At 38.2% G+C, this 12,136-nt stretch overlaps 1 protein-coding gene and 1 pseudogene across 1 annotated transcript; both read left to right on the top strand.

The window, feature by feature from the left end:
- Nucleotides 1-444: 444 nt before the first annotated feature.
- Nucleotides 445-819, top strand: LOC112093838 (uncharacterized mitochondrial protein AtMg00810-like). The gene has a single exon (XM_024173148.1). It carries the CDS (start codon nucleotides 445-447, stop codon nucleotides 817-819), a length of 375 nt encoding a protein of 124 aa, XP_024028916.1.
- Nucleotides 820-2,388: 1,569 nt separating this feature from the next.
- LOC112093837 lies at nucleotides 2,389-8,701 on the top strand (annotated as a pseudogene).
- The last annotated feature ends 3,435 nt before the right edge of the window (nucleotides 8,702-12,136 follow it).

Below are 12,136 nucleotides of genomic sequence, written 5' to 3'. Positions count from 1 at the left end.
GGATTTGATTAGCGATTACATAATAGGATGAACATAGGAATAATAAAGCAAAATCAAGTCCCTATACCATTTGTGTATAGATACTTTATTTTTATTTTTTATACTTATTTTGTTTTAGTTCTTAATCATCATCTTATTAGGTTGCCTAGATAAAGTTAAGTTACAAATAATCACGGTACTTAACGGCTATTCTAAACCCAATCCCTGTGGAGACGATACTCACTCAGCCTATACTCAAAACTTGACACCGTACGCTTGCGGAAATTTATTATATAAAAAAATAATACGCATTAGGTGTAAAGCTGCAGACACTCCAATTGAAGCCAACTTGAAGTTAGAAGCTGCCAAACCCGAGAATATAGTTAATCGAGAAAGATATTAGAGATTGGTAGGTAGACTGATTTATCTACTCACACACATCCAGATATAGCGTTTGCAGTCAGTATGGTGAGTCAATTTATGCATTCTCCTGGGCAAGAACACTTTGATCCAGTATACAGAGTTTTGAGGTACTTAAAGGGTTCTCCGGGTAGAGGACTACTCTTCAAGAAACGAGAACATTTACAGGTAGAAACTTACACAGATGCTGATTGGGCAGGAAGTACAATAGATAGACGATCTACATCAGGCTATTGCACTTTTGTCGGAGGTAATCTTGTTACTTGGCGCAGCAAGAAACAAAATGTAGTAGCAAGGAGTAGTGCAGAAGCTGAGTTTAGAGCACTCGCCCATGGAATTTGTGAAGTTATGTGGATAAGAAGACTTCTTGATGATTTGAAGGTCACAGTATCTTCTCCTAAGAGTCTACTGCGACAATAAGGCAGCCATCTCAATTGCTCACAATCCAGTTCTCCATGACAGAACCCAACATGTAGAAGTTGACAAACATTTCATCAAGGAGAAACTCGAATGTGGCATGATTTGTATTCCATATGTATCTACTACTGAACAAGTTACAGACATTCTCACCAAAGGATTATACAAGAGACCCTTTGAAGATTTAAGAAGCAAGCTAGCTATGGAAGATATCCACCAGCCTGCTTAAAGGGGAGTGTTGAAATAGAGGATATTTACTTTAATAGTACCGGATTCTAGGAGATATGATAGGAATGTAATTAGGGATAGTCAATGACTAAGGATCCGAAAAGGACATTAGTGTACAACTATAAGTTTCCTAGTTTAGCTCCTTGTATATTTTTCTATTTAAACTAATGTACAGTACTATAAAAAAGAAATAACAATAAACTTTTCTTCCTTCCATTACCTGTGTTCGCCTATTCAAACAGACGCCCCCAATACCTTGGCGTCCTCGTCAACGTCGTTTATAGCGAAGTAGCGTTCGGATCTTCTCCATGAAACAACGACAATTCCAATTTCTGTCCCCTGTGTTCTCCCCGTGCTCACGGTCTCGCCGGTGATCTGTAACGGGGAGGCTCGTCCCTTCCTCTGGTCGGTTCCCTCCACGGGGGACTGAACCTTCCTCGAGCTGGTCCTACTGAATCCCTCCCTGGCGGAGTTTGGCCGTCCCGTGCCCGCCTCGGGGGTGAGAGGTCTTCCCCAGGTCAGTGTGCCGGTGGTGGGTGAGCGCGTGCCTGCCTCATCAAGAACTCCTCCAACCTCGTAATCGTAACCTGGATCCCTTCGATCTTGGATCCCATCGTGGCCATATTCCTCTGCATCTCACCCATTCTCATTCCCAGAGATTCAACCTCCCCTTGCAAACTAGGCACCAACTCCATGTTGTCTCTGATCTCCTGCAAAAAGTCTTGAAAGCTGTTCAACCTTCTCTCCACGGAAGCCACTCAGTCCGCCTGGTTCGCCATGGATCGTTTTGATTTGATACCAGATTGTTAGGATTCTGGTAATTTAGTAGGAAATTAACAACTAAATGAAGGAAATAACCAGAAGAAAGGTCTGGCTCCTGTTATTGCTATTGAAAATTTACTAAGAATTGAAAGACGGAGGAGAATTTGAGGACCCCTCCAGACCTCCTACAGACTCAATGGTTCACAATACAATTCTCGATGCCCCTATCTCTATTCCCATTTCTTATTTATTCTACCCTCCCCCCATAACAGACTCGTGGGATCCTCACATAATAGAATAAATCAGATGGAGAATGCATGTGTGGAGCAGCCACAAAACGCTCCTAATGTGCGTAGGAGGGAAAGATTTCAACCGACGGAAGTAAGGGTTGAAGATGAAGAGTATAATGGGGTTGGTTTTCATGAAGATGATGATAGGGATCCAATTGTTAATTATAGGAGATATGGTGGGAGGCATAGAGAAGCTAGGAACCGGGAAAATAATTTGGGAAGCATTAAGATGAAAATTCCACCCTTCCAAGGCAAGAACGATCCAGAAGCTTACCTAGAATGAGAGAAGAAGATGGAGTGGGTGTTCAAGTGCCAAAATTTTTATGAGCTTAAGAATATTAAGATTACTGCAATTGAATTTTCTGAGTATGTAATTGTATGGTGGGATCAATTGATGTTGAATAGAAGAAGCAACAGGGAGCCGCCAATTGAGACATGGGAGGAGATGAAAATGGTGATGAGAAGGCGATTTGTACCAAGCCATTACTACCATGAGTTGTACCAAAAATTGCAACGCCTTACACAAGAAAATCAGAGTGTGGAGGAATACTATAAGGAGATGAAAATCACTATGATCCGCGCTAATATAGAGGAGGACCGAGAGTCTACTATGGCTAGGTTCTTGGTTTGCTTGATCCGGGAAATTGCTAATCTGGTGGAGTTGCAGCATTACGTGGAGTTGGAGGACATGGTGCACATGGCCATCAAGATTGTGAACCAACTGAAGAGGAGGGATAGCACCACACGCCCAAACCCTAACTTGAATGTCCCATGGAGGCCAAATTTTGTGAGGGAGGAAGAGAAGCAAGTTACGGCCAAACCTAAGATGGAGCACAAATAAGAAGCAACCTGTAACGGCCCGCACCCCCACCTGGTATGATATTGCCCCCGGAACTCTCAGAACCCCCGGAGGGCTTTGAGTGTGCAAGCGAAGGAAGAAGATGACGTGCAACGGGATAACATTGTTCATACTAAGTGCCATGCTCAAAACAAGGTATGTAGCGTGATTATCGATGGAGGTAGTTGTACTAATGGTGATAGTACTACTATGGTGGAGAAATTAGGACTTCCAACAACAAAACACTCACAGCCCTACAAGTTGCAATGGCTCAATAATAGTGGAGAGGCAAGGGTGACTAAACAGGTGTTGATTTCTTTCCACATTGGGAAGTATGAGGACGAAGTTTTATGCAATGTGGTACCAATGCAAGCAGGACACTTGTTACTAGCCCGACCATGACAATTCCATTGGCGAGTCAAGCATGATGGATTCACCAACAAGTACTCATTTGAGCATAAACAAAGGAAAATTACTTTAGTTCCTTTGACTCCAAAGTAAGTCTATGAATACCAAGTAAGGTTGCAAAAAGAAAGTGATCAAAAGAAAGATAGTGAAAAGAAGAAAAAGAGTGAACAGAGAGAAAAACAGGGAGAGGCTGAAAAGATTGAGAGGGAAAAAGAAAGTTAAGAACCATGAGAGAAAAAAAGAGAGAAAACAAAATAATTTCTATGTAAAAGCAAGTGAGGTTGCTTTGTTTTCAAAGAAGCCAATGATTGTATTTTTGTAAAAAGAGACGTTTTTAAACACTAATGAGATTGACCATACTTTTCCTAGTTCTATTGTTTCACTTTTGCAGGACTATGAGGATGTCTTTCCCGAGGATACACCACACAGATATCTCATATCCGAGGGATTGAACATCAAATTGATTTTGTACCCTGTGCGACAATTCCAAATCAACCAGCCTAAGACAAAGGAGCTTCAACAACAGGTAAGTGAGTGTATGGAGAAAGGGTACGTGTGCCGTCCGGTTTTACTTGTACCTAAGAAGGATGGGACTTGGAGAATATGTGTTGACTGTCAAGCCATCAACAACATTACGTAAAGTATCAACATCATGTTCCTCGCTTAGATGATATGTTAGATGAATTGCATGGGGCTTGTGTGTTTTCAAAAATTGATTTGAAGAATGGATATCATCAAATACGCATGAAAGATGGTGATGAATGGAAACCTGCCTTTAAAACAAAATACGGTTTGTATGAATGGTTAGTAATGCTTTTTGATCTATCTAATGCTTCGTGCACATTTATGCGATTAATGAACCATGTATTGCGTGCATTCATCAGCATATTTGTCGTTGTTTATTTTGATGATATTCTCATTTATAGCAAAAACTTGGATGAACATGTTATGCTTTTAAATTCAGTTTTATATGTGCTTAGAAAAGAAAAGTTATTTGCTAACTTAAAAGAGTGCACTTTTTGCACCGATAAGTTTGTGTTTCTTGGTTTTGTTGTTAGCACACAAGGAATACAGGTTGATGAAGAAAAGATCCGGGCAATTCAAGAGTGGCCGAGTCCCACAAGCATAGGTAACGTACGGAGTTTTCATGGACTCACTAGTTTCTACTGGCAATTTGTGAAAAACTTTAGTACTTTGGCAGCACCACTCACTGAGGTAATAAAGAAAAACGTTAGCTTCAAGTGGGGTGAAGAGCAAGAGAAGGCGTTTCAGCTCATCAAGCAAACATGGACAAACGTTCCCTTATTATCTTTACCTAACTTTAACAAAACTTTTGAGATTGAATGTGATGCTTCCAGAGTAGGCATTGGCACTGTGCTTATGCAAGAAGGACAATAAATTGCGTATTTCAGTGAAAAGCTAAGTGCGGGAGCTTTAAACTACCCAACTTATGATAAGGAATTGTACGCATTGGTCCGGGCTTTGGAAACATGGCAGCATTACCTATGGCCCAAGGAGTTCGTGATTCACACTGATCAAGAATCGTTGAAACACTTGAAAGGACAACACAAACTGAACAAGATACATGCTCATTGGGTGGAGTTCATTGAGAAGTTAGCAAGGTAAGGAGAATGTGGTTGCAGATGCACTGTCTTACAGGTACGTTATAATTTCTACTCTTGATGCTAAATTGCTTGGCTTTGAACATATTAAGGAGTTATATCCTCCAGACCATGACTTTAGTGATGAGTATAGCGTTTGTGAAAAGACCGCCAATGGTAAGTACTTTAGGCACTAGGATTTCTTATTTCGGGAAAATAAGTTGTGTATACTAAATTGCTCTGTGTGGGATTTATTAGTTAGGGAAGCACATGGCGGGGGTTTGATGGGACACTTTGGGGTAGCTAAAACACTGTCCATTTTGCAAGAACACTTCTATTGGCCACACATGAAAAGGGATGTTGAGAGAATTTGTAGTAGATGTGTCACAATTAGGCAAGCAAAATCCCGAATGCAACCCCATGGCTTATATACACCACTGCCCATTCCTAATGAGCCTTGGATTGATATTTCGATGGACTTTGTGTTAGGGTTGCCTAGGACTAAATGTGGTAGAGATTCAATTTTTGTGGTTGTGGATAGATTTTCTAAGATGGCACACTTTATTTCATGTCACAAAACGAATGATGCTTCATATGCTGCTGATTTGTTCTTTAGGGAGATTGTGAGATTACATGGTATGCCTAGAACAATTGTTTCGGATAGAGATGCTAAGTTCTTGAGCTACTTTTGGAAGACTCTGTGGTGTAAGTTAGGTACTAAGTTATTGTTTTCTACTACTTGTCACCCACAAACTAACGGTCAAACCAAAGTAGTAAATAGGACTTTGTCTACTTTGTTACAAGCTATTATTAAAAAGAATATTAAAACATGGGAAGATTGTTTACCACATGTTGAATTTGCTTATAACCACTGTTCAATCTGCTACTAAATTTTCACTATTTGAAATTGTGTATGGATTTAATCTATTAACTCCATTGGATTTATCTCCTTTACCTATGACTGAGCGTGTTAATTTAGATGACAAAAAGAAAGCTGAGTTTGTTAGGCAGATTCATAAACAAGCGAGACTCAACATTGAGCGAAGAAATGAGCAGTATGCAAAACAAGCCAACAAGGGGCGTCACAAGTTGGTTTTTGAACCCGGAGATTGGGTTTGGTTGTATATGAGAAAGGAGAGATTTTTTAGCGCAAAGGCGTTCCAAATTGCTTCCAAGATGAGATGGTCCTTGCCAAGTCCTAGAGCGCATCAATGACAATGCTTACAAGCTAGATTTACCGGGTGAATACAATGTAAGTGCTACTTTTCATGTTACTGATTTGAGTCCTTTTGCTGTAGGTGATGATTTGAGGACAAATCCTTTTCAAAAGGAGGGGAATGATGCAAATCATGGCACGACTTCAAGTGATGGGAGCACGGCTAGGGTTAACACATCGAATCAAGACATGCTTCAAGTTCTGATAGAACGAGTCACAATAGCTCGGGCTAAACGGTTCAGTGAGGCACTTACTGGATTAATCCAAGAGGTCCAGAAAAGAGAAGCATTCATGGTCACAACTGATGATGAGCTAAGATTGGTCCAAGTTATCAAAGTAATTCCGGATAAGGATTAGCATGAAGTGGGCGTGTTACTGTTCACCAAGTCTTAAGGATCAAGATCAATAGTTTGATAGTTATCTTTTATCACTACTTTGATAGTTATCCATTTTAATATTTATCCTTAGTTTCTTTTAGATTCAGAGTTTGTTTAGAAGTTAAATAAGGAATGTTTATCCAAAAGGATAAATTTCTTTTGTTTAGGATAAATTTCTTTTGTTTAGGATAGAGTTTGACCACCAAAATTTGAATTTATGTAAATACGACCTATTAATAGGCATGATTCATATCATTAATAACATATCAGTATTTTTTTAGAAAAAAGTTTGAGCATTCTCTTTGGTTCTTTAAGAACTTCTTGAACTTATCAGAATTCTCCGTGGCGTTCGTCCTTGACTTATCAATCAATTCTTCCATCATTGATTGTTGCGTCTACACCATATCAAGGTTCTTGCTTCCATATAAGCAACGGGTCGAGGTTTCCATTCAAGCCTGATTTTAGATCGATCTTGGAGACTTTCTTGATCGGTTTCGTCAGTGTTCTTGGCGGGGTTCATATCAGTATTTGTGGTTGCACTAACCATCCCATTGCTAAATACCTCTCCTATCACAGACTGTCAAAAGATCATAAGGCTTTCACTTCTAGGATTTCACACTTGTTTGTTCCAAGGAATATACAAGAAGCACTGGATGATCCGAATTGGAAGTTAGCTGTGATGGAGGAGATGAATGCTCTAACGAGAAGTGGCACTTGGGAGGTTGTTGATCTACCTAAAAACAAGAAAACAATGAGGTGTAAATGGGTGTTTACTATAAAATGTCAAGCTGATGGAAGTGTTGAGAGGTACAAAGTCAGATTGGCAACTAAAGGCTTTACCCAAACTTATGGGATTGATTACCAGGAAACCTTTTCTCCTGTTGCTAAAATAAACTCTATCAGAGTTCTTTTGTCTCTTGCAGTGAATTTTGATTGGCCTCTACATCAACTTAATGTCAAGATTGCTTTTCTCAATGGTGACCTTGAAGAGGAGGTGTTCATGAGTCTACCACTGAGATTGAGAAGAAACTTGGGAGTAATAAAGTCTATAGATTGAAGAAGTCCTTGTATGGACTTAAACAGTCACCAAGAGCGTGGTTTGAACGCTTTGGAAAGGCTGTTACTAGTTATGGTTTCCTTCAGAGTCAGACGGATCACACTATTTTTTATAAACATTCAAAATTTGGTAAAGTTGCAATTTTGATTTTCTATGTTGATAATATTATCCTAACTGAAAATGATGAAACAGAACTAGATGCACTCAAAAGGAGACTTGCTAAGGAGTTCCAAATCAAAGACTTGGGAAAGTTAAGATACTTTCTTAGAATGGAGTTTGCAAGATCCAAAGAAGGTATTTTTGTTAATAAGAGGAAATGTGTGCTTAATCTACTTGGAGAAATAGGCCTATTCAGTTGTAGGGTTGCTGAAACTCCTATTGAGCCTAATTTGAAGTTGCAAGCTGCCAAGGCGGAAGAAGTGAAGGATAGGGAACAATATCAGAGAGTTGTAGGCAGGTTAATCTACTTATCTCATACACGCCCTAATATTGCCGTTGCAATTAGTATGGTTAGTCAGTTCATGCACTCACCAAAACCAGAGCATTTCGAAGCTGTCTATAGGATCCTGAGATATCTGAAAGGAACTCCAGGGAGAGGCCTACTGTTCAAGAAACATGGGCACCTACAAATTTAAGTCTATACTAATGCAGACTGGGCAGGAAGTGTTACAGATAAAAGATCCACTTTGGGTTATTATTCCTTTGTTGGAGGAACTTAGTTACTTGGCAGAGCAAAGAACAAAATGTGGTGGCCAGAAATAGTACAGATGCAGAATTCAAAGCTGTTGCCCATGGAATTTGTGAGGTGATGTGGACCAAAAAGATACTTGAGGAGCTAAAGTTTTCTCATTCGGCACCTATAAAAGTCTATTGTGACAACAAGGCTGCTATATCTATTGTTCATAATCCAGTTCTACATAATCGAAGAAAACACATAGAGGTGGATAAACATCTCATTAAGGAGAAGCTAGATGCTACAGTGATATGCATGCCGTGTCTTCCAACAACAAAACAGGTTGCTGATGTGTTAACTGAGGAACTACACAAGAAGCAGTTTGATAAATTGATTGTCAAGCTGACTATAGAAGACATCTTCAAACCAGCTTGAGGGGGAGTGTCGAAAATCAGTCAATTAAAGACTCTACCGTGATCCTAGAGATATGCTAGGTTGTCTAGTGTAAATATAGATAGTCAATGATGTAAATTAGGAAATAGGTAGCTGTCAATATTCTTTGTTTCTTGTTTCCTGTTTTGTTTCTTTCTTTCCCTTTTTAGTGTGGCTCCTTCGGTCCTTATAAGGAACCTTGTACCCATTCATTGTGTAAGAGAGAATTATTTTCTCCATTCATTCTAAGTCATAGACTCTTACTCTGTTGATGAAATGGGTTAGGTTTACTGGCCCAAGCATGAAGACATTGGTAGAATATTGAAAGTGGAGTGTACTCCCATACTGGGAGAAGTGGAGTACCCTCCTATATTTGCCATATCTTCGCCAATTTCACGAGGTAATTTCTGACGGCTTCTTTGATGAGGAATAGCTGTTTTGACGTTTAGCACCAAAAAAAAAAAAAAAATAGAACTCTTTTATGTTTATTTTTATTCAGTTTTTGTATTAGAGTTTCTTTCTTATAATATTTTTATCAGTTTCATTTTCTGCGAAGTAATATTGTGTTATATCCCAAATACATATTTCTTGCAATCTTGCTTCTTAAGATAGTTCCCATGTGGGGAACGGAACCTGAACTGTGCCGTCATTTGATGCAACTTTTTCTTCTCAGAAAGGAAGTGGAATTCCAAAGGTTGTGACCCTTGATGTTCACGGGGAGCTAGTGGAAGCAAACATTATAAAGGGCCATGCTGTGGTTGCATGGTGTGGAGGGACTCCAGGGAAAGGTGTTGCCAGGTGAGTTTGCATCTTACGTGTACGGTTACATATTCTGGAAGTATCTTCAGATGGCTAATTTAAATTCGCGCAGAAAGTGATAATCAGTGCTAAAAATTGCATATGCATTTTTCATATATTTATGTGCCTTACGTTTGTATGCCTGTGTTGTTATAATATATCCGGTTACGTTTTTCATTTTACTCCTACATGAAAATAACATTCTCACTTTGCTTTGTGTTTAGTTGGTTGAGGAGAAAATGGAACAGCAGTGCCGTTGTAATTGCTGGAGCTGCAGATGAGGAGTATTTGTTCACCATAGATGACATTGATTCTAGTTTGGTTTTTATGTACACACCAGTGACAGCAGGCCTAGTCGTTTCTCCAATCAAATGACCGAGCTTCCCTCCGTCATCAATCGCCAATTTTACTGATTGAGCCCATTCCAAATAATTTTGGCCATTCAGTCTACATTGGAAGGACATATTCGAACCAAAGACACTTTCACCACTGCTAGTCGCTCCTCCGCTGATGGTTGCTTCTCCTCCGCTGGTTGCTGGCGCTGTACCACGTGATTGTGCATCCTCTGCTGTAGTACCACTTGAACCGGTCATTGCCCGCCTATAGTCCATCTAGGGCAAAATTGAAGAAGAATTTCTGGGGTTTTTTAGTAAGAGCCGTGTCTCTGATACCATATAGGCTTTTAGAGAAGAGAAAAGAAACTTCTTATTTCTCATTCATAATAACTTCATACATACCAACCTCCTTATATAGGTGAGCCAGAAGATAACAAATAAAGGGAAATAAAACAAATAAGGAAACAAATCAAAAAAGAAGGAAACTGCCTAAACACTATCTCATGACTTTAGAGAAATTATTCTGAATCGGTTAACAATTCGCCTACATAATTACTCTATATTCGACCACATACAACAATAGGACAACCAATCATTCCTAATTTACCGACAACAACGATATAATTGGCGTGCTCACAATCTTTCACTTGTTCTGATTTTCTTCAAATCTTAGTACTTCAAAACACTTTGAGCTCATTTAGAGGTCTAATTCGTTTTTTTTTTTTTTCCAATGTTAATATTATTTTTCTGTTTCTTGTCAAAAGAATTTAATCAAGGCCAATTTCATTTGTTTCCCTCCCTTCCCCTTGCTACAGCGGATCCTCTCGGAATGGAGCTTGTAATATCTGATGCATCTGAAGACGTTCTTGTATGCAGTAAAACACTGTAAATTCTCATATATTGTTACATATTATGGATATTTCAATTTTATTCTATATCTATTCCTATCTCTTTATATATATATATATATATATATATATATAACTTTTGTTAGCTTTTCGTTTTCTTTTCTTCTTTTTCCTCGCTTACCTTTTTTATTTCATCTTTTAATCTTTTATTTTATTATATATTTTTAAATATATCTCATTTAAATACTTTTCTTACAATTATTTTAAATATTTTTTTCTATTTATCCTGCTAAATTAATTTATTCTCAAATGTGTTCCTAATAAACATATTTTGCATGCGATTCTTTTAAATTTCAGCTTCAGTTGTGAAACATTTTGCACAAAAGTTTTTTCTTAAGTTTTTACTGTTTTTTTTCTCCCTATCTTTTGCTTCAGATCTTTTTTTCCACTTTTATCTTTATTTCTTCCTCTCTTTTTTCTTCCCCCTTTTTTCTTTGAACCGTTGTTTCAAATTAGTCACGTGCTCGAGGAGTGCGTTTTTGACTAGTTTAAAATGAATGCTTAACTAATATGCAAATGTGGCAGAACATCTACACCATCACTTGAAGATGTCGGGGCTTATTTGGCTTTATATTGGTTGCCCACTCGTTCTGATGGCTCATGTGGAAAGCCATTAGTTGCAATTATCAACTCTCCAATTGCGGCAGGTATAATGAAGTAGAAATCTTGTGTTATACTGAGAACATTAATTCTATTGGTAGTTGGTACTGTAAGGACATACCACTGGAACTGCCTTATAACGATTGTGATCAATAGTTACTTTCTTGCATGCATTTGTGATTTTTTTCCTTTTAAGCAATTGATAAGGTTGTAGTCATTGATTGGACAGACACCACCTCTTTTCTATAATTTTTTGGTTGGCATTTATATACCCATCATTATGCGTTCATTTTCTCTTTATATCAGTTTATTTGCCCAAAGTCATTCCAAGGCATTTCCTGTATGTTTTTTAATCTTGTTCAACACTTTAGTCTTTGAACATTGTTTAGCAACTGAAATTATACTGTAACAATGTCGCAGCTCTCCCTGTAGTTTCTACTTTTTGTCTTGAGTTTTTATCGTCTTTTTGTCTGAAATTTTAAGATTAAAATAATTTAAAAATAACAATATTATAATAAATAAATGAAAAAAGTTAATACATCAAGTAATAGCAATTTAATGTCAAGATTTGGCATGCAGACCAATATTTGATGCCAAATTTAACACAAGCATAATACATGCTAATTTAAGCCTACAAAAGAGCATCGCATTGGAGAGTAATTTTACTCAAATGATAGGATATGACATTTGCACACTATAATTTGACACTATAAGAGATGTCCTTTTTATCAATGGATCACCATTCTACAGACTAAGCTAAAAGAGAAACTTAAAGTTAGCTCGAGAATCACAGTTGC

The sequence above is a fragment of the Morus notabilis genome, unplaced genomic scaffold (assembly GCF_000414095.1).
Source record: "Morus notabilis unplaced genomic scaffold, ASM41409v2 Scaffold45, whole genome shotgun sequence".
Classification (NCBI taxonomy): Eukaryota; Viridiplantae; Streptophyta; class Magnoliopsida; order Rosales; family Moraceae; genus Morus; species Morus notabilis.
This window is presented reverse-complemented; position numbering and strand designations above follow the sequence as displayed.